This window comes from Opisthocomus hoazin, chromosome 4 (assembly GCF_030867145.1).
Source record: "Opisthocomus hoazin isolate bOpiHoa1 chromosome 4, bOpiHoa1.hap1, whole genome shotgun sequence".
Taxonomy (NCBI): domain Eukaryota; kingdom Metazoa; phylum Chordata; class Aves; order Opisthocomiformes; family Opisthocomidae; genus Opisthocomus; species Opisthocomus hoazin.
Window position 1 is genome coordinate 31,434,501 of NC_134417.1, and position 23,405 is coordinate 31,457,905.

Below are 23,405 nucleotides of genomic sequence, written 5' to 3' on the forward strand. Positions count from 1 at the left end.
TCATCTTCAGAAGCTGAAGATTACCCGGGTTTTCTCATTAAAAGCAGTGGCAGAATACTTGACTGCAGAAGTGCATCTCACCAAGGTTCACATTTTTACGTTAAAGCCATAATCTGATAAAAATTCCAAAGAGCAGAGCTAAATATAATGATATTAAAGCCTTTTAAGTTTTAAATTTCGAATCAGAGGGGTAAATGTGAAGTTTTAACTATATTCATGTGAAACAGTGTGAAAAGTTAATAGGCTTTAGCTTTATTCTATTTATTATCAACTAAATCACTTTGACCTTCTGCAATGTTCAGTCTACCTACAGTATACCAACTGTGTGTGTGCTCCAGTGTACGTGTACCTAACCTTATCCTCTCAGCTCGCCGGATGTGTCAGCTCCCGTCCAGAACCTACATTTGCAGTATAACTATGTACATTCTCCCTAACAGGTGTCACTAGCTTTAAAACAGTTACATATTAATGTCACTGAGTTTCAGAACCAGAATTATGCTTTGTCTGGCAGCACTGAGCTGGCACTTGTCTGCAAGCGTTGAAATAGATACCACTACTCACAATGAAGGGATTGAAGAAATGCACTCTTGGAAAGATGCTGAGCAGCTTACTTCTTCAGCTGAACTCAGCAAAGCAATACACCTTGCAGACTCAAATATTAATTTGCTTAAGAAATCAAGGGCAATATAAGCTATGTTGATTTATTTTTCATTTCTGTTCACAAAATATTAGACGAAAAGGTAAAACCAATTTAAACCACTACAGGCAAATTAAAAGCCTGAACGCTCTTGAGGGTTGAGAATCCTTCTGGTAACTGTTTTACCTAAAGCATGTGCATTTCAAATGTTTAGAAACATGTAAAACTGCGTATGTTTTTAATGTGAAATAATAAGCTCCTACAAAAAAAGGGCAATAATAGCATGCATTTTGATTTTCAAAACATTTTGGGGGGACAGATATGGTCTGTGAGTTTGCTGCACATTCTTTCATGTTTCACAAGCTGTTCAAGATGAAATGTAGCCACAGAATGCTTCACAGTTAGGGCTCAGGCTTGCGTTATAACCATAAGTGAATCTAAGCATGGATAACTGCCTTCCATTTTCCTGGCAACAAACCTCACACACTACACCGTAGTAAGCTGGCTGAAGAATAAATCAGCAACAGATGACAAGACTTATGCTAGATCTGTTTCTTCATTATGCTAAGCCCCTTCTAGTAGCAGCCTCTGATGCTGTACAGGGGACTCACCTCTAATGCTATGTGTAGCCAGCCACAAGGGACAAGAAACGGAGTGCATCAGTGTCAGCTACTAAAGTTATTAATTTAAAAAACCTTCTCCTCAAGTGAACAGGTATTACTCAAATTCAGAGCTGTGTCATCTCTTCTGATCAGAACTACAATCTCCTCTCCCAGACAGCTACCCTCCTACCTTAATTCATCACCTGGAAAAAATTCACCATCTATGAGATTACTTTGGTGACTTTCACTGTTTAAATCATCATCCCAAACTGTTTGTGGGCTTTCCCATGAAACAAGGATCATCCATTGCCAGTTTAGACAGGTGGTCTGATAAATTTTACAAATATTGTTCGAAATTTGTAACATACTTGAACCAAACTTCACAGGTTCACCTTAAGCTTGCACAACACAGAAAAAGATAATAAAACCCCAATAAAACCATGCAAAAAACCCCCCCAGAAGACCATCAAGCTAACATATCTAAATACAAATTAAACCAAACAGAACATCAAAATAATACATGAAGTCTCATTTTGTATATGTATAAATAATTCCCTTGGGGTGGTTTTTTGTTGTTTTGTTGGGTTTTGTGGGGTGGGGTGGGGGTGGGATTTTTCTGACACATCAAATTTGAGATCAAGGAAAATCAGTCTTAATTCCCCACCCTCCCCAAGTCCTGGTTCTTCAGATACCAAATGAACTCTGTGCTCTTAATGGGCATTTAGTGTATATATTAATACTTAGACTAAATTTTCTATTTCCTTCCATGTAGAAGAAGAACTCAAATTCCCAGATTTACCACTTTAACACAAAAGTGATGAAATATGTAAACACTTTAAAAGTATTTCCATCAGTGTTTTTAACACAGATTGTTTCTGGTCCATTTTCAGTTGTGTGAGATATGTCAAAATAAATCTTTGAGATTTATCATTGTTCTTACTACACTCAAAATATACATTTGATTACCAGTTCTCTCACTTTAAAGGCATTAATGGAAATCTACATCATTCTTACAGCACATTAGATAAAAAATTGCACCAAACCCAGGTGTAAAAAGCTATACTACTGTTACGTATTATGCAGTTACAGAAACTGTAAAAATGCATAATTTTTTAAAGTATCACAATCAATCTAAGTTTAGATGTTAAATCCTGAATATGCTGAATGACTGATCATTTGACAGATAACCAAAAAGCACCTCACACAATAACTCAGTATCTTCATCTCCAAGCATTTATATCATAATTCTGCATCAATCACTTCAGTCCTGGACATCAAAGTAGTCAATTATTGGCTCTTCTTTTAATGGTTTGGACAAACCACTGTTTCCACTAGTCCTGAAATTGTAAGAATATTAGATGTTACTCACCTGCATGAAAAACAAGATACAAAGTAAACTGAAATCACAAACCCCCATAATGTCTCAGTGTGCACATGCACACTGCATTGGTGAATGGCATGTATTTCTAAATTATGTTTTAATGGAAGTACCTTAGGGCTCCAGAAAGCCTTTGTTAACTGATTTTTGGGAAAAACATATAATTTACTAAATTAATGTACACCGATGTGTGGTGGAATTGATACAATTTCTTTTAGGGTTTTACAAGAAAACACCAGTTTTGGTAACACTGATTACAAAAAGGATACTGTACAGAAGACTAAATATTCAATGCGCCTTTTTAAAAGAAAGAGCAACAGAAATACTGTTGAAGTGAGCTGATGATCAAATCTGCTCGCTTTTAAAAGCAAGAATAACAAAAAATATATGGTAATACCAAATCCAAACACTGTAAAGGTTTTTTCCATAAGACAGTATGAGATCATCCAGAAGATTTAGTACAATTCAGCACTTCTACAGAAATTTCACTTCTAGTAATTAAAAATAAATGGCTGAAGTCCTTTTTTTATTTAATTTTGCCACATAACCTCCTTTCATTAGAGTCACTGAATACAGGAATCCCACAGAAGGTGGAAAGAAAGAGTAACAACCTTTTTAAAATTCACATTGAGTTATACCGTCAGCAATCATTTTAGACGTGTGTTTTGCTCTAGATACTTGATTCTGAAACAATTTAAATTTTCTCAGAACAGCCTACTTTGTATTCCAGTAGCACCTTAAGCACCCAATAGCTACTGCAATAATTTCTGCAAAATTAAGCTGTGTCTTTCTGCAAATAGTACTTCACAGAACATTATTTCAAATGCTAATTTGGACTTGGGGGGAAAAAGTTCTGAAAGGTAAACCTGAACAAAGAATAAGCCATCCTTTAAAAAAATTCATAACTATTAAGATGCCTACAGGTACCTGAAGCTGGCAGGTCACACAAAGTAAAGACTGTTCTATTAGACTGTTCACCAAGAGGCCTTATATATCCCATCTTCAGTAGTTTTCACTATCTGAGAAAAACGGTAGTTCACCTTTAGCTGACTGTGTAGTCATATCTACACAAGAAAAATACATTTACTACCTGTCCAAATAAATTATTTTATGCCAGTAAGATATTACATTTTTACACAGAACAGTTAAAGGTAAAAAACATCCTGAAAACTTCAGAACAGCCATCTTTCCCAACTATCTAATCTTTATTAAAAAAAAAAAAAGTCCACAATATTTGTTATATTACTACTCCTATACCACTTACTCAATCCTACATTTTCTTAGCACTTCATTTCAGGTTTACTTCTGTGGAAAGAAAATCTTAGTGCAAGCTGCAAGCTCCAAAGCCGTGTGTGGGTTGGGAAAACAAAGAAACAGGGAGTATAAAGATGAAGCTCAGGAACACTCTCCTCGGGTAACTCAGCACAAAATTGAAGAATACTGTTTTGAAAACAAATTCCTTACTTATCTGTTTGTTTGCAATGAGGAATAGGAGGTGGAGGCCTGCTCTGCATTTCTTTATCTAGCACAGAAGTTAAGGTATTGCTCGGACAAATGGATTTCCCTCTGGACAAATAAAAGAACGGTTAATTAATTCAACAGGAAATTATATTCATTAATAAGTTAGGGCAAAAGAGTTATATTTGTAAGTAGCACTTCTGGTGTCAGACTTCATACTTGTATACTTGAATCCTCTATTCAAATATTTAGTTTTCCAACCACTGAGACCAACAGTGTGCAAAGTCCATTTTCATGACCAAGAATAAGATATTCAGTATTCTAAATGTCTCTTGATTGCTGTTTACAAAAGATGCAGAAGCAGCTTACTAGATTTCAATGTTGGTGCCCAGACTCCTTCCTTACCGCATGTGAAGTGCACAACTCCTTTCTGCTATGAAGTGCACAACATGATCAACTGTTAAAATACCAAAAATACAATACTTGCATTCTATAGGCAACAAGATGAGAAGCAACAACTTCATAGCTTAACTCAGCATCATGTGAACACAGTTCACTGCATCTTCACAATGTGTTATCTAATGTTTTGGAAACACATTCTTAAACTCTGGCAGTAAGTCATGTTAAACTTATTTATCGCTCTGCTCTCAAAGTAGCCCTGCTAAGCAGCACTCTCCCAGGAACAATGCAGCAACACTGCCTCTTCCTTGTCAGCTAGCCCAGGTGAACACTATCAGAAAAATAACATTATGCATTGGGGAGGGATCAGCTCTTCCTGCCCTCCACACTAGTTACAACCTTCTATGTGATAATGACCACACAATGAAGCCTCCCACTTGTGCTCGTCCCATCTGCAATGTACAGGCCACCCTGTGGCTGTGGTGCAGGGCAGTATTTTCTCTAATGTAGGAGGACAATGTACTTTAGCATGTATATTTATATGCTTTAGGCATATATTGGCTGTGAATCACATTCAACTTCAGTATGGCAGCCCATGTCCAAAGACTGCACTGGCTGGAGAAAGAGGAAGGATATTAAAAAAAAAGAAAAAGAAAAAAAAACCCTAGATTGTTCCAAAAAGGCATCTAATTAAATAAAACCAACAACCAAATAATTACCAAACACACTATATCTCTAGTAGGCTGTAGATATGTCTTAAAATTTCCTATGAATTCTTAAGTCACTTTCAAGACTGAGCTTGCTTTATTTCAGCTTCCAGTCACTGTAATGATTTAACTGCAAGACAGAAAAACCTTCCACTATTAGCACCTTTTGCATTCACAGTTTCTTTTTAATCTTTTCTGGGGGCTATTAAGCTGAATAAATTAGAATTCTTAAACCTCGTCAAGGTCAATTTCTGACCCTTCTTGCACCTTCCACTAAACCCATGCTACTGACATTTTAAGACCAAACTACTTCTGGTACACTAAACTGGATTGCTTTTCTATTTCTGTCTGAATAGGTAGCTTGGGAGGAATACAGAGCAATTGTCCAAGTCTTCAATAGCAAGTGCTCTAGCCACACTGCCCAAGTTGCAGAAGGCAAAGGCGGGGACTGGGAGAATGAAGAACCGCCCACTGTAGAAGAAGACCAGGTTCAAGACTGCCTAAGGAGCCTGAAGGTGCACAAATCCATGGGGCCTGATGAGATGCACCCGTGGGTCCTGAGGGAACTGGCGGACGAAGTTGCCAAACCACTCTCCATCATATTTGACAGGTCATGGCAGTCTTGGGAGGTCCCCACTGACTGGAGAAGGGGCAACATCACCCCCATTTTTAAAAAGGGAAAAAAGGAAGACCCGGGGAACTACAGGCCAGTCAGTCTCACCTCTGTGCCTGGCAATATCATGGAGCAGATCCTCCTCGAAACCATGCTAAGGCACATGGATAACAAGGAGGTGACTGGGGACAGCCAGCATGGCTTCACCAAGGGCAAATTGTGCCTGACCAACTTGGTAGCCTTCTATGATGGGATTACAGCACTGGTAGACAAAAGGCGGACACTGACATCGTCTACCTGAACTTGTGCAAGGCATTCAACACTGTCCCACATGATGTCCTTGTCTCTAAATTGGAAGGACATGGATTTGACAGATGGACCACTTGTTGGAGAGGGAACTGGCTCGATGGACGCACTCAAAGAGTTGCAGTCAATGGCTCAATGTCCAGGTGGAGACCAGTGACAAGTGGTGTGCCTCAGAGGTCGGTACTGGGGCTGATGCTGTTTAATACCTTCATCGGCAACATGGACAGTGGGACTGAGTGCACCCTCAGCAAGTATGCCGGCGACACCAAGGTGTGGTGTGGTTGACACGCTGGAGGGAAGGGATGCCACTCAGAGGGACCTTGACAGGCTGGAGAGGTGGGCCTGCATGAACTGCATGAAGTTCAACAAGGCCAAGTGCAAGGTCCTGCACGTGGGTCGGGGCAATCCCAAACACAAGTACAGGCTGGGCAGAGAGTGGCTGGAGAGCAGCCCTGAGAAGGACTTGAGGGTACTGGTGGATGAGAAGCTCAACATGAGCCAGCAATCTGCACTTTCAGCCCAGAAAGCCAACCACTTCCTGGGCTGCATCAAAAGAAGTGTGGCCAGCAGGTCGAGGGAGGGAATTCTGCCCCTTTACTCCACTCTCATGAGACCCCACCTGGAGTACTGCGTCCAGCTCTGGAGCCCCCAACATAAGAAGGACATGGATGTGCTGGAGCAGGTCCAGAGGAAGGCCACGAAGATGATCAGAGGGATGGAGTACCTCTCCTATGAGGACAGGTTGAGGGAGTTGGGGCTGTTCAGCCTGGAGAAGAGAAGGCTCCGGGGAGACCTTAGAGCAGCGTTCCAGTACCTGAAGGGGCCTACAGGAAGGATGGAGAGGGACTTTTCACAAGGGTGTGTAGTGATAGGACAAGGGGGAATGGCTGTAAACTAAAAAAGGGCAGATTTAGTTTAGATATTAGGAAGAAATTCTTCACCATGGGGGTAGTGAAACACTGGCCTAGGTTGCCCAGAGAAGCTGCGGCTGCCCCCTCCCTGGAAGTGTTCAAGGCCAGGTTGGATGGAGCCCTGAGCAACCTGGTCTGGTGGAAGATGTCCCTGCTCGTGGCAGGGGGGTTGGAACCAGATGATCTTTAAGGTCCCTTCCAACCCTTACCATTCTATGATTCTATGAATGGTATATATTGGCTATTAAGAAAATTTTCTTCACTCAAAGAGTTGTCAAGCACTGGAACAGGCTGTCCAGGGAAGTGGTTGAGTCACTATCCCTGGAGGTGTTTAGAAGACGTGTAGACATGGCACTTAGGGATACGGTTTAGTGAGGGACTTGGCAGCGTTAGGTTAATGGTTGGACTCCATGATCTTAAGGCTCTTTTCCAACCTACATGATTCTATGATTCTATGTCTAAATAATGTTTCTTCCTTGTTTATTTTATTAATGAATTTTTAAATAAACTCCTCCCAGAGCAGAGTCCTCTAGACCATGAGATTCTCTGTGTTTACTAATCAGATTAAATTCCTACTTTCAAGTCCATCTTGTTCCTTTCAAAATTACATTTTGAATAACAAAAAGTGCTGCAAAACAATAGTTTTTGTATTGTCATACTTCCAGAAATGTGCATGTGTTAGGGTTCCATGCTTTGTCACATACTTGGTAATCCGTATTTTTTCCTCGCCTCCCTCAGAGATCTAAGCAGTTTAAATCTCACATCACTACACAGATGAACACTAGTTCTACTTCCAAGCTTAAAAAAATGTCTTATTTCCACCATATTTGTCTTGTTTCCATCATGTCTTTTTTCCATCTATTCTGAAAATATCATGGCCAATTACTGTGATATTGTGGCAACACAGATGAAAAATTCCACAACATTCTCAAGGTAAGTCAGAAGTCCACTAAAATATGAAGTGATGATACCGGACCTCATTTCAGTATTGTTTTAAACTAAGTACTGACAGCCTGTTCAAATGAACTGCAAAATATTTCAAACATAGGTCACCAATTCAAAAAATGTCCCCATCTCCCCAACACTGAAAGCGTTCGTTATTTGAAAAAAAAGTTACTTGCCACTGAGTGTAATTTTTTCAAGATTGTATTACATTTACATGTACGTTCTAACAGCAAGTGTATTAGTGTCCTACCAGTTGAGAATAGCTAATTTTCCTCTCTTGTGTAAAATGGGTAAAATCTCCTCTCCTTTAGCTCCAAACCTGGCAAACCGAATGCTCCCACTATCATTTCAGTTACCTCTCAACTGTAAAGATCTACCTGAAAAGACTAGGAAAGGACAAAGGTAGATGGAGAATATTTTGTTGTCTTCTTTCATTTTTATAAACTGTGGTGTGCACAAACATGGAAACCCAACTGACTGGAGGCAAACAGGCAAAAAAAACCAAAGGCTAGAAAGGTGTCCGTCTTTACTCTAAAATGTCAGGCTAAATGTTGCTTGTTTAGTAAAAAAAGAAAACAAATGAGAGTTCTGGAATGCAGGAAAACAGAACACTTGGAAAAATATATGTGCACACAGTTCTACAATTAGCTAAAAAAGTCTTCCTAGAGAAGGGAATGTTCCTGCATTCCAAGAAAGTAAATACAGCAGCTCTGGTCTGAAGTGAAATGCTCCCAGGACACAGAGGGTTAATATATCAAATCTTGAAGAATGAGGAAGGATCAAAGCCTTGTGGACAGTTAGAGGAGATCCTGGGATGACATTTGCTTTGGTCACAGCAAGGCCTAGCCCTGTTTTTGCTTTGACAAGATTTAGTGTCCCTCCAAAAAAAAAAAAACAGACGAGATATACAGCAGACTGTCCAGCCATGAAACCACAGAGGCTTTAGAGACAAAAAACTATCAACTCACACTCAAGCAAAACATGTATCACTTCCCGTACACCTTGGTGACACACAGGACAGTGCTAGACTGACTCCAATCTCCCTAAAATTCTGTGAATATTTCTATTCACTAGTTGAAAAAAAAAAGAAAAGAAAAAGCCAATCATATTCAGCTCATTTGGAAGAACACCAAACAACTGAATTCAATTAAATAGGTGTACAATGGGAAAAACCCCTTGACTAGTTAATTGCCAGAAAGCAGAAAGAAAGCAGACCCTCTCTTTCTGCTAACATAAATCATGGTTATGTGTCATCAGCTGCAACAGAACTGTGGAGATGGAACCAAAAGGCTCTGCAAGTACTTTGGACATTTTGATACGAAAGTTGCCATTCTTCATTCTATTAACTTATTCTCCAAGTCAGGAAAAAAGACAACTGCTGCCCCAGGAAGCAAAGATGAGATGATAAATTTTTAGCAGCTCTCCATGGAAAAGCAAGAACAGAAATAACTATCTGCTGACTGTAAGGCACTGGGAAATCAGGACTCAAACATATCTTCTCCTTGAAGGCTGGAACCACGATGGATCAGCATTGATCTGTTATGGTATGAACTACTACAAAATTCTTTGCCCGCTAATCTGTCCAGAACTGACTCCATGTAGCCTTACAATAATGATCCATCGGCTTTCAGACGGAGCATGTTTTTGTGAGAAGTGTCTCCAAAAGTTGGTACAGTTTGGGCAGAATAATGAAGCAAGTGGCTCTCAAACAATCTCCTGATTGTCTGGACTTCATACACCCTATGTCATAAGCTGTCCAGAGGCAACACATACTATTTCCAGGGCAAACAATGTCAAGACTGAAGAAAAAATAGTAAGAAAGAGATGTAGATATTTTCTGGAGCAGACTGCTGTTAAAACCACCTTGGCTGGTGACCTGTAGTATTTTTTGTGCTTAAATTGCTCAAAAAGCCTTAGAGGTTAGAGGTGTTGAGATGCAGTCATTGGAAAAGGCCTTTGGGATTGCAAAGAAGGTGGGGAGAAAGTTAGCTTTTTCCTCAGGGCAAAGGAAAAATTCAGAAGAGTGAAGGGTAGAATAAATATCCTTAAAGTGATATGAAGTAATGAGAACTTCTATCAAATTGGAAGTTAAGTTATTCCAGATACCAGAAAGGCTGCAGAGACAGCTAACTTATAAAGTAAAATGAACTTGTACCTGGAGATCAAGTACTGAAATCTGTCCAGAAAAAATTAAAGAAGCCAAAGAATAATTCTGTTTCCTCAGAGCATATAATTTCCTTTCAACCCCACCACTGGGATGTACAGTTATTGCCTTCTGTGATGCAACTGCTATGATCTGATAAGGGTGTTCCACATAGTTACAGGGGTTTTAATTTCTTTAAGTCTTTGCTCCTTGCTGGGCTTGTGTAGCCTGCAGCTAGGTAATCACTCCTGAACTGTCTCCAGACAGACCTCATTGAAAGGAAGCAAAATCCTGGAGTGAAGAACAGTAACAGAGAACACGTCAATAAGACTGAGGCAGGGCGTGGTTTTCTGAGTGAGAACAATGTGCAGGGACCCTATCACCTTCCTGAAAGTCCCCTTGTTCGTGAGGAGAGATTGAACCTATAGTTCTTCCTGGAAGGAAAAGGAAAAAGATGGGTCTTACAGGGATGACTTCTCAAAGACACTTCCAAGATATCTCAAGTCCATACAAGCTGCTCTAATGCTGGTCACTACATAACAACAAACAGACACAACTCTGGCATCCAGAATTGTTCACAGGAGGAGGAAATTCATATGAGTAAAAGAGTTCAAGAAACCATTGACAGGTACAGTGAAGCCCCATGTGTACACTTGGAGAGGAAAGTCTTCCCCTTTTCATCATAGCAGCAATCACCTTGCTTTTCCCCCAGCTACATTCCCTTCTCTAGTATGAACTGCCTTCTGTGGGCTTTCTCCAAATATTTCCAGTTTTGCTTAGAAATCTCTTCAATTTGCAGTAATTCCAGCTCCCTCTTTGTCCATTATCTAAAGAGAGAGTATACTCTGTGGCAGGTTCTCCATAGATGGAGAACGAATAAGTTCCAATACCAGATTTTCTCAAAGAAGGTGCAAATTCAGTTATGACTTCTCAACTCAGCAATTAATTTTCATAAAGTTTTATGACTTTTATTATCTTTGATACCTCTATCAAATTTAGCTGATGGCAAAAAGACAAAAAGTTACTGCTAAGATGAACACGAAACAGCCTTGTAATTTTTTTTCTTAGCTTTTTTATTTCCAGTTGGGTTATCTTCTCCATAGATTTACTTGACTACTGGAAATAGAAGCCTATGAAATTATCAATTTTAAAACCGCTTTAAAAAAAATTCTGCTGAAAGTTACTGCATATTGCAAATTGCATTGTAAATAAACTCATTTGAGTAAGTGATAAAAACATCCAATAATCTGAACTATCATTAACAGATTCGAAAAAAATAATGATTTACTTACTTCACTGCAGTGATAACAACATTACGTTTTGGTTCGTTGTCATAGCTCACACTTTCAATGCCGTAAACCTGAGCTAATTCGTGGATGATTCTGCGGTGATCTCTGTTCATTGGTGGGTAACAATGGCTCTTCTTTGTATGCTTGCCCTGAATTCAAGAGAAAAGGTTAAAAAAAAAAAAAAAAGTCAAGTTTTCCTTAGGGGGAGCCAGGGGGAAGGAAAAAAGAAAAAAGAAAGTGCTTCTACCTCTAAAAATTACGCCACTATGACAAAATTAGTACCACAAATTTCTAATACCTCAGTAGTGACAGAAAACTAATCTAAAAATGTCCATTTATTTCCCAAAAATTAAATTACATGTTCTCTATTTCCATCACCTCAAAGTATACACACACACACACATATACATGTATCTTTTAAGTTTGAAATACAAATCCTGAATGTTTCCATTCTACTTACATCCCAAGGAAGCAGTATAACATTATTTTCTTCTGAATTTCTTTTTTTTCAGAATGATCTTCCAATTTTGAATCAGATCTAATTCTGTTTTTCAGACTGGCTTTGCAATGCACATATTGCAGATAGGTATGAAGGTGTTGGATTTATTTATCACTTCCCTCTACCAAAGAAGCTATTTATCTGCAAAATCTGCCATGTAATGGCATTACTTGACTTTTTATTAAATAAAAACAAAATTGTAGTTTTAATTTCAGTTAACAAAAACTAATAATACTTGATTTGACACTGATTGCTACATAAACAGTAAAAGAACAAATGAAAAAGCAGGGCCTTAAAAGCCCTGTCCTAATGGTTGGGTGACTGTAACAGCAAATGCAGATGAGGATGAGATACTCAGTACTTCAGTCTGCTTCAGGGACTCAAGACAGTGCATCATCTTTTTGCCTTGATTGTCACCAACAAACTCTTCTAGTCTTTGGGTCTACAGACAGGGCTCAAGGGGAAGACAAACTACCAGTAGCAGAATAAGTTTGAGTCAGGGTTTTCTTGAGAAATCCCAACATATACAAGTTTCTGGGACGCAGGCAGTGCATTTAAGGGTGCTGAGAGACCAGGACGATGTCCCACTCTATCATCTCTGAACAATTGAAGAAAATGGTGTAGGAAACCAACAACTAGAGAAAGGTAACGGTTGTAACTATGTTCAAAAAAAAAAGAAAAACAACCCAAGAACTACTGGCTGACCAGCTACACCTCATAGCCTCAGGAAAAACACTAGACCAAGTCCTTTGAAAAGCTAGTTTTAGGTACATGAAGGAGAAGGTCCCTGGGAGTAGTTAATGTGGATTTACAAAAGGTCAGTCACCTAAACTAATGTAACAAAGACCTCATGTAATAAAGCAAGATATATTATCAGACGTACATTTGTGGTGTTGCAGCCCCCCCTTCATACCTGGCAATCCCAGAACCAGCCAACATTGTATTCTTGCTTGCACTGCAGGAATAGTTATCTGGTGTGCATTGAATCAGGATGACTTGGCACTTTCTTTGTCTTCTTTCAAGAGCAGTGAGTTGGGCTGATCAGGCGCTCCCTGACCGCACCTGAAACTCCTGATGCCTGGAGTCACACCTGCCTGGTGAATGTCAGAACTGTACATTCTGGGTAGTACTAGAATTGTATAGTTTCTGTCTAAATATCATGAGTGCATCATGTGGATTGTGACCAGGATGGACTGATGCGTGAAGTCAATCATCTTGAGACCCTATAAACAGCAGTACCAAGGAAGGTGCTTTGAGCTCTTCTGGTCTGTAGCAGGCTGCACCCAGTAACTCCCTCTGAGTGAGAAACCTTTCAGACTAACTCGCAAACTACCTGAGCTGATCTCCTTGAGACTCAACCTTCGCCCTTTGAGAAACCATTTGATGTGAAGTGAGTACCACTGAACTTGAGGGGAATTTTTATGATTACGTGTGTGTGTTTGTGAATCACTTCAAAACGTAATATTCTATTACTGTGATTGTAATAGCAAATTCTTTCTAATCACTCTGTAAATGTTAAGTTAACCAATGATTAATAGCTGCTAAATCCCTGTGAGTCTCTCTCTCTTTGAACTGTGAACACACCCTGAATTGCTGCTAAACAGATTCCTTAGACATAAACTGTTGTGGTCTAAGGCCGGTTCTGGATCCAGCCGCACCTAGGCTCCTCTCTGAGTTTAGAAAGCACGGGGGTCACGTCCAAACCTGGTGACTCAATGGGAGGGTCTCCCTACCTCCTTACACCTTTCTTCTACTCTGTAAAAATAATTTTCCACTCAAAATCTCGTTTTTATATTCCATTCATTTCATAAGTAATAGAGTGAACCTTGCCAATGAACTTTGTAAGATCACATTCTCTAAATTTTCTGTAAAATTTTTTCCTGCAAAACCTTTGTGCAATCATTTAAGCAACCTAACCACTCATTCATGACAACATTGTAGCACCCTGTAAATAGAGGGTTAATATCTGTCTCCTCTTAAATTGTAAAATAAGTCAGTCACGAATAGTAACTGGACCAGAAAGTGTGATCAATCATTTCCATAAGTCTTCAGAGTAATCACATGCTGTCAGGATATAATCTTTACTTTGCTATAAACAGTAATAAACCTCCCACCTTTTACAACACTTTCAGCATATAGACAAGCATTTGAAAGATGAAAACTCTACAGATTCTGTACCTATTTATGCTGACTAGCAATGCTTGCTTTAAAAAAGTAGTGATCGCTCCACACTCAGAAAAACATCAGAATTGCTGTCCCCATGCAGACAGCATGGGATGACAAATATTTCCTGTCTTGCCTCCTTACATATATGAATGATGACAACTCTGTTATGCTAGATGAGTACATACTGATGAGTCTAGGGGAAGAGATGTTCATGAGGCAAGAAAAGTCATATAATAATAGATACAGCTGAACCATATTAATGCTACAACATTTAAATATCCAAATCCATTTTATTACTCATTTATTCAGTTAAGCTGAAGTTGGTTATCTCCAAAGGTACAGTGAAAAAAAAAAAGTCGAAGTGAAATGTGTAAGCGTAAGTAACAGTAATCAGTGTAAAAGACATAGTACTGACATAGGAAGAGCTACCTGAATGCTTGATAGGCTACCATCTTTTAATACAAGTAAGTAAAGCTCTACATCTAGAAACAAAGAGAATAAGCCACAACTTTAGTCAGAAAGACTTTAGAAGTCATGACAGACAAACAACTGAACACAGACTCAAGTATAAAATGGATTTGGGGGTCACAGCAGAAGAACAATTGCGTAATACCATGTCAAACATAATAATCCAATCTTTGGCAACACAAAAAGGGGGAGTTGCCTTGGTTGGCTTGGACATAGGCCTGAATGAGCAACACTGATAATACTTACCAGGTGCAGAGACACACCCAAGACAGCATAAACACCTCTGGGTTGCAAGACAAAACATGACTCTTACAAGGGAGAAAATAAAGCCTCTGAGACTTCCAGAAATAAAAAGAAAAGGTATGCAAGAAGCAGAATTGAGTAGAAGAGGTTAACTTTTCAGTGCAAGGGATATGTTCCCTTTTACACCACACATCCCAGCATTTTGAAGGAAAAGAAAGTCAGAGCATGGCCTCCACACATGCTGTCATTCCTGTCTTCAAGATGGGCAAGAAGAACACACAAAGCTACAGGCTCGTCAGCCTTACCTCGAACCCTGGGAAACTGATGGAGCAGCTCATCCTGGAATGCATTTCCAGGCACATGAAGGACAAGAAACTCCTCAGGAGTAGCCAGCATGGCTTTACCAACTTGGTAAACTTCTGCAATGAACTGACATGCCTGGTAGAGTAAGAGAGAGCAGTGGCTAGAGTCTGCCAGGCTTTCAGCAAGGTCTCTGACACTGTCTCTCATAAGAGTCTCAGAGCCCCTCTCATAAGAGCCTCAGAGCCTGTTGCAGCAGGGGCTGGATGAGCAGACAGTGAGCTGGACTTAAAACTGGCTGAATGGCCAGACCCTAAGGGTGGTGGTGAGCGGCACTAAGTCTAGTTGCAGGCTGGGAACTAGCACTGTACTCAGGAGTCAATACTGGGTCCAGTCCTGTTTAACATCTTCCTCAGCGATTTGCACGATGGGGCAGAGCGTACCCTCAGCAAGTTTGCCAATGACACAAAGTTGGGAGGAGTGGACATGCCAGAGGGGCATGCTGCCATCCAGCGTGAGCTTGACAGGCTGGAGAAATGGGCTGACAGAAACCTCAGGAAGTTCAGCAAGGAGAAGAGCAAAGTCCTGCACCTGGTGAGCAACAACCCTGCACACCAGTGTGTGCTGGGGGCCTGGTATCCTGGTCTGCATTAGCAAAGTATTGCCTACAGGCTGAGGGAGGTGATTCCTTCCACTCTCCTCAGCAGCACTGGTGAGGCCACCCCTGGAGTACTGTGTCCAGTTCTGGGCTCTCCAATACAAGAGAGACACAGACATACTGGAGAGAGTCCAGCAAAGGGCCACTGAGATGATTACGGGACTGGAGCATCTCTCCATTGAGGAAAGGCTGAGAGAGCTGGGACTGTCCAGTCTGGAGAACAGAAGGCTCAGGGGTGACATTATCAATGTCTGTAATGTACTTCAATGTCTTCCCCAGATATTGGAATAGGCTGCCCAGGGAAGTGATGGAGTCACCGTCCCTGGAGGTGTTTAAAAAACATGTAGATATGGCACTTCGGGATAAGGTTTAGTAGGCATGGTGGTGTTGAGCATCCAGATGATTGTACTTGATGATCTTAGAGGTCTTTTCCAACCTATGATTCTACAAAATACCTGAAGGGAGGGTGTAAAGAAGATGGAGCCAGGCTCTTTTCCACAGTGCTCAGTGACAAGGTAAGAAGCACAAACTGAAACACAGGAGGTTTTCTCTGAACATCAGGAAACACTCTTTTTACTGTGAAGGTGGCTAAGGACTGGCACAGTTTGCCCAGGGAGGTTGTGGCTTCTCCATACTTGGAGATACTTGAAAGCCATCTAGACACGGTCCTGGGCAACTGGCTCTGGCTGGCCCTGCTTGAGGAGGAAGGTTGTACAAGACGACCTCCAGAGGACCCTTCCAACCTCAATCATTCCATGATTCTTTAAAACAACTACAGCCTCACGTAGTAGGGCACAAGTCAATCTACTGTTACCAAATGGGCTCACAAGCAGAAGCTTGTGAATAATGAAGCAATGTAAATAATGCAGATCTAGAATGGGCATCTAAACAGAAAACTGGTAATCAGGAATGTAAATATTTCAAGAAGGAATCTGACAGCCTCGCAAAATTGAATATGTAACTAAATAGAGAATTTTTAAGGACAGAACATTGAAATTGCCGTGGAACTCCATGTTAACCGGTTTCCCTACTGAAGACTTCATGAAAGAAGAATGATTTCTTATTTGCATTATAATATATAGATACCAAGCTTCAAGGCTTGTGTCACTTGGAGTTCAGAAAGAAATCTCTTCCCCTTCGAAATATAATGTGACTTCTGGGGATATCTTGTACCTTATGGATTAGCAATTCTGAACAGCCTGAGGGGCAGGATGGTGCACAACTGATCCTTGAGATACTGAATTGTCATAGAGGCCTAACTGGTTCATCCTGATCATGATAAAAGCTTAAGTAACCACTGGGCAATTCTCCCTTTAGGTCAGACAGGGAAAAGATTGTCACATCTAGTTTGTTTTCATTTTTTCATTCTCTTCTGCAATGTAGATGTTCTTTAACAGACACCATTTGCCTACTTTGTACGATTATTATTTAACAAACAGTTGGTTACTGCTGAGAACTAAAGCACTGGAGATGCTCCCGAGCTCTCTGGTTTTCTTGTTCTATCATATTTGAAGTCACTAATTCATTGTAGATTGCAAATTCAAGACCTGTGGTTGCCCTTTTTTTTAGACTATATATTACATATCTTGGTTGATACTAGTATAGATATATATACATTGGTATATGCAGTTATATATATAGAAATACATATGTGTGTACATATTTGTGTACTTATGTGTGTATAATAAAGGCAGTATATAAAGGTATATGTACAACAGGATAACCAGAGACAAGAAAACATTGGGAAAGTAGTTTTAGGTGATAACAACATCTATGCATCTATTACCAAGTATGTGAGGCTGGAGGGGCCTGAACATAATTAGATGCAGGTGGCCCTTTTAGAATTTCATTCCAATGTGGAAAAAAATGGGCAAGAACATTAGACAGGTGGACAACCACAAAGATTGTTTAAGAAACATCATACATCTAAAAGAAGGAACAAAGTTAATTAACTGTCCTCAGAGGGTAGAGGGAAGGAAATTAATGCTTTCTACAGAACGTTAACTCTTTCCTGAGCTAAGGGCAACTGGGGATACAATAGTTTACACTGTCTTTTGAACCACCAGGTTAGGCATGTTGCAGCACCAAGTCAGGAGTATGTTAACCTGACACTCCTGAAGGCGGAATTCTGCTTTCACTGAAAAACCTGTGATTGTGTCTGCAGTATCAACCTTCATAGGTATACCGGAGCCTGCCAAACAACTGTGGCTGAATCCGAGTGTCCTAGTTTCAGCTGGGATAGAGTTAATTTTCCTCCCAGTAGCTGTTGTGTTTTGGATATAGGATGGGAATAATGTTGATAAGACACTGATGTTTTCAGTTGTTCCTAAGAAATCAAGGACTTCTTTCTGTTTCCCATGTTCAGCTAACAAACAGATGTACAAGAGCTGGGATGGAGCAGAGCCAGGCAGCTAGCCCAAGCTGACCAATGGAAATATTCCTTACCACAGGTGTCCTGCTCAGTTTATAAATGGGAGTTGGCCCGGGAGCAGGAACCCTTTCCCGTGAGTTCGGCTTTTCCATGAGTTGCGCAAAACTCAGCTGCACAACTGGTCATTGGACAGTGAGAATAACTGTATTGTGTATAGCTTGTTTTGCATATTGTTTATTATTACCATCTCCTTTGTTCTTTTTATTTTGTCTCAACTCACGAGTTTTACTTTTTGTTCATTCTCCTCCCCCTCCCATGGCGGGCATGGGGAGAAATGAGTGAGCAGCTGCGTGGTCCTAGTTGCTGGCTCATGGGTTAAACCATGCACCAAGTCTCCTTACAGAAGGATTACTTTACACACTGGCAAATGCAAGAAGGTATCCACAAATTTGTTAGCAAGTTCCACTACAGGGATCAGAAGAACCTAGGCCTTCCTTCTCAAAGTCTGAACCTTTAAACACCATCTTTGACAAACAATACTTTATTAATGGAGATCCAAAAATCAATGATAATCCATTGATGCATTACAGCCTAGCACTGGTTGAATCTTTAAACAAAGCTTGGCTGTCACCAAAGTGATCTTGAAGTCCTGTTTCCTAAAAATTTTATTCTATTTATAATTCAAACGTGTACTCTATTTGAGCCCAAACAGATCTAGTGTCAACTCATAACTATTAGGATTAATAAAGTTTAGTAACATCAAACTCCTACCAAAGTAAACAAAAATGTTTCTTACAATAAGTCACGCAGAATATCTGAATACTGACCTTATTCACAGCATCCACAAGCATTCTCATTTCCTTTTCAACATCACTGACAAATTTTAAATCCTTCCTGCAAAAACAGCATTTTAGGTAAATAAGGCAAGAGAGTGTACAAAGATACATCTTCATCTTTTGTAGCATTATTTTGAATAAGAACAAAATTAAAGAACTCAAGCGACTGAAGCAGAAGCAGGAATGAAAGCACAATTTGCTTTATATATTACACTATTTACATTTTAAAAAATGTTAGTATGTCATCACTATTGCAAAAATCATTATTCGTTTTCCCTTCAACACTTGGAACCAGCATAAAATTCTGTGATACAACTCCACTGTCTGACAATACAATTCTATATTTTCAAATGAATAAGGTAGATTTTTTAAAGTTGCCATCTCAGTGTTTTTAAATTACATGTCATTAATGCAATTCACTTAATTAACACATGATTAGACACAAAAATGGAGAGTGTGTAAGCAGAGTGGAGTTCTTTTCCAAGACTGAGAAGAGCAGTGACTTTGGTCTTCAACTTGTCTAGCATAACAAATTAATATGAACAAAAGAAGCAGCGTAAGGCTACTTGCAAGGAAGCAAAACGTGATTAAGAGAATGTTATTACCGTGTAAGAAGCAGCAAGATGGATTGGAGTAGATGAATTGTACGGAAACTAATTTAACAGGCAACACCTAACATCCCTAGTTCCAATGACTCTCTAACAGCAGAAGCAGGACCTTACTCCCTTTTGCTTGTAACATACTACACAACGGCAGAGTTGTGACTACCTGTATGTGTGTTCAAAGGTTAGGCAAGTGTTTTATGTGCACTTCATACCTCCATAATCTTTCATATAGAAGAACTTCATGGAAGAACCCTGAGCCACCTGATGATCTGAGTGAGCCCCGACCTACAGACTGTTCAGACAGGAATAGCACACAGCAGGCCAGTGCAGATGGTGGAAGAGACAGAACAATTGCTTTTTTTTTGGAATCATCAAGAAGATTCTGAGTAAGCATAACTTGGGTTGAGGAATCTTGGAGGAAACGGTGGACTTCAGTATTCCTTAATCTGAAAACTTCCTCTGAAAGAGGTACCCTCAACAAACATCTGGATTGCCGTAGAAAGTTCTGGATGCATCAATGAACAGCTGACACAATCCAACAGGAAGATGCATTTCTGTATCTAAATGTTCAAGAGTCAAGAACAGTACTTAGGCTGTTTACTCCTCTGCCGCTACAGCTGACAAAGCACAAGATTTTTCTTTACAGTACCAAACTTCCCTTTGAGACCACCAGATGAAACGATAAAGAAAAAAACACAAAGATTCTTTTCAACAGTGTGCAGTCTTTCCAAATTTGGGAGCAAACCTCATTATATTGCCATGACATAAGAGGAGGGGAGTGTCAGGTCAACATGCAAGGAAGTATACTCTTTATTCCTAGCTATACAGAAGCATGAACCCACACTTCACTGAAGGGTCAAAAGAAGCCTGCAATTGCCAAGAAACACTGACAAGCTCCACTGTTAGCAAAGATCTTAAAAGGCCACGGGTAACAGAAACTATCCATTAAGATGAGGAAGAAAATAAAGTCTTGTGAAATTATTTACAACAGAAGATGAAAAACAAAAAAAAATCCTGCAGGCTCAGCAGTCTTCCCCATATGATCCTGATCAGATGTCTGGGTTCGTGGGGACAGCAAGAACTGGCTATTGCTTATTTCTCACCTGTACTTATCTGTGGTTCTGGTCTTGCAGTTTTAGGTTGCTTGTTTTGTTGTCTCATCAGCTTGCTCATATCCTAGTTGGGGAATTTAATTTGTGGTCATCCTAAGCTGGAATCTGCTTGTAAATTTACAATTTAACCAATGTAAAATTCACACTGCCCTATCAAAACCAAATGAAGTCTCTCCACTCCCTAGGATACTGATGACTATTTATTACCTGACTGAAGTATTATCTCAAGTGTTTTTAATTCTTTTGGGTTACTCATCTGAGCTCTTATAGTAAGTTCTCCAAGTTTTGCGAAGTGTGTTGTTTTCTTTTATTTTAAAAGGAACATTGTTATTGCTTACTAGCACAGAAATCATGTTTTACACACGATTCTTTCAATTACAGAATCACAAAGAATCACAGAATGTTCGGGGTTGGAAGGGACCTCTGTGGGTCATCTAGTCCAACCCCCCTGCCGAAGCAGGGTCACCCACAGGAGGCTGCACAGGACCACGTCCAGGCGACGAATATCTCCAGAGAAGGAGACTCCACAACCTCCCTGGGCAGCCTCTGCCAGTGCTCCATCACCCTCAGAGTGTTCTTCCTCATGTTCCGATGGAACTTCCTGTGCCTCAGTTTGTGCCCGTTGCCCCTTGTCCTGTCACTGGGCACCACTGAAAAGAGCTTGGCCCCATCCTCCTGACACCCACCCTGCAGATATTCATAAGGTCCCCTCTCAGCCTTCTTTTCTTCAGGCTGAACAAGCCCAGCTCCCTCAGCCTTTCCTTGTAGGAGAGATGCTCCAGTCCCCTCCTCATCCTCGTAGCCCTCCGCTGAACTCTCTCCAGTAGCTCCTCATCTTTCTTGAACTGGGGAGCCCAGAACTGGACAGAGTACTCCAGATGGGGCCTCACTAGGGCATAGTAGAGGGGAAGGAGAACCTCCCTCGTCCTGCTGGCCACACTCCTCAATGTACCCCAGGATGCCATTGGCCTTCTTGGCAACCAGGGCACACTGCTGGTTCATGGTCAACCTGTCTTCCACCAGCACACCGAAGGTCCCTCTCCGCAGAGCTGCTCTCCAGCAGGTCCATCCCAAGCCTGTACTGGTGCAGGGGTTGTTCCTCCCCAGGTGCAGGACCCCGCACTTGCCCTTGTTGAACTTCATCAGGTTCCTCTCTGCCCAACTCTCCAGCCTGTCCAGGTCTCGCTGAATGGCAGCACAGCCTGCCGGTGTATCCACCACTCCTCCCAGCTTTGTGTCATCAAATTCTGCAGTGTGGGACTTGAAAGTCTCTTTTTCTGTGCAGTATCTATAAATGGTGTACATTAGGCTTCCCCTCATCTCCTTCCATTGCATGCAAGCAGGAGCAGGCCTACTGCCATTTCAGTTCCTCTCAACCACACTACTTAATAAGAATGTTCCTCATTGCTTGGTTTTTCACTGTAGTTCTTGGTGTACATTTTTTGCTTTCCCCAGATATTGCTGCCTTTGCCAAAAACCTCCTTTTTCTTGCAACACTTGCCAGTGCTAGATTTTGCCTCTAAGTGACTGACATTACAGGCTTGCAGTTTGCCAGTCATGTGCTTGAAACGCTGCCCTCACTGCCCCTTCCTTCAGGCTTCAGTTCTTGTTTAACAGAGTTACCAAGGTCTCCTATCCCTAAACCTGTATACTGCTCCTGTTGCCAGATCACACACAGGAGTGCTTGGCTCTGCCTTCATTGTCTACTGTGTCTCTCTCCAGACCTTTGATCCCAGATTTCCCTGGTTCATACAGTTGCTGTGGGGTCTTGCACAGTGAGTGAGAGGATACAAAAACTCTCTTCAGTGTAACATCACATGGCCAGATATTCCACATGTCCTCCTCTCCTTCTCCAATAGTCTTAACTCATCAAATAGAAGCCTCAGCACTATCTTTGTCAAACTGGGCATTGAAACTTTTGCCAGTCCACCCTCCAACTTCATGCCAACGGGTCAACTTGAGCATTTGCTTGCTCTCTGCGTCTATTTCTGGAGCCTCTTAAAGGTCAGTGCTGAAATGTCCACCTAGTGAATCTGTACCCCCCGATCTGTGCTCAGTTGTGCTGGTACAGTCACCTCCATGGTAGAAGATGGATTCCCCTTGGTACCAGGACACATCCTCATGTAAAGCTGTATGGTGTAGAGACTTTTCTTCTGGCTCCTTGTCAGATCCTGACAAACACATTGGCAAGATCAGCATGCAGCAGTATTACCATGCTGTTCCTGATGCTCCCTTTTGTCACTCTCCTACAAAGGAGACATATTATCTTGGCATGCTTTCAATGACTCATCTTCTTTCTGTAACCTGGAGTTGTAACACATCTTGGAGCTTTAGGGTTCTGTAATTAAAGGTTGTATCTCAAAATCAGGAGTTTTTCCACAGTTTTCTCAAGTTTTTTCCTTTGTAGATGTGCATTTTTTTCAGCCCTTGACAATGTATCAGCTTCACAGATCAACGGATTGCCTAAAAAAGATAATATCGTAGCATTCTACTCATGGTTTTGGCAGCTGCCTTCTTCTTAAGGCAGTGACCCTGTGTGCACAGGAGGGCAGCTGTTATATTTCTCATCATTCTTGAGATCCCACAGATGTGTAAATTCTGCTCTGCAGAAAACCATAAACCCTGAACTCTTGTATTACTGGAGTGAGCTGCTCAAGCAAGAATAAATGCATCTGTCAAAACTCTAACAGAATGCTGAGCTACCTGAAAAAAAACTACTGTAACAGATACACTTTGTAGATTCTGCCATTATGAGGGAA

The 23,405-nt window shown here is 40.7% G+C and overlaps 1 protein-coding gene across 2 annotated transcripts in view; it reads right to left on the reverse strand.

Moving 5' to 3' along the window:
- Nucleotides 1-2,066: 2,066 nt before the first annotated feature.
- NFX1 (nuclear transcription factor, X-box binding 1) overlaps nucleotides 2,067-23,405 on the reverse strand; it is a 74,343-nt gene continuing 53,004 nt past the window's right edge. The window contains exons 21-24 of one of the 2 annotated variants that reach the window (XM_075418519.1): nucleotides 18,921-18,987; nucleotides 11,392-11,537; nucleotides 4,082-4,183; nucleotides 2,067-2,576 (exon numbers count right to left, since the gene is read on the reverse strand). In XM_075418519.1, the coding sequence (XP_075274634.1) occupies nucleotides 2,501-2,576; nucleotides 4,082-4,183; nucleotides 11,392-11,537; nucleotides 18,921-18,987 (391 nt within the window). In that variant the 3' untranslated portion in view covers nucleotides 2,067-2,500. The remainder of the gene's footprint in view (nucleotides 2,577-4,081; nucleotides 4,184-11,391; nucleotides 11,538-18,920; nucleotides 18,988-23,405) is intronic. The other variant, XM_075418520.1, reaches the window with a different exon arrangement.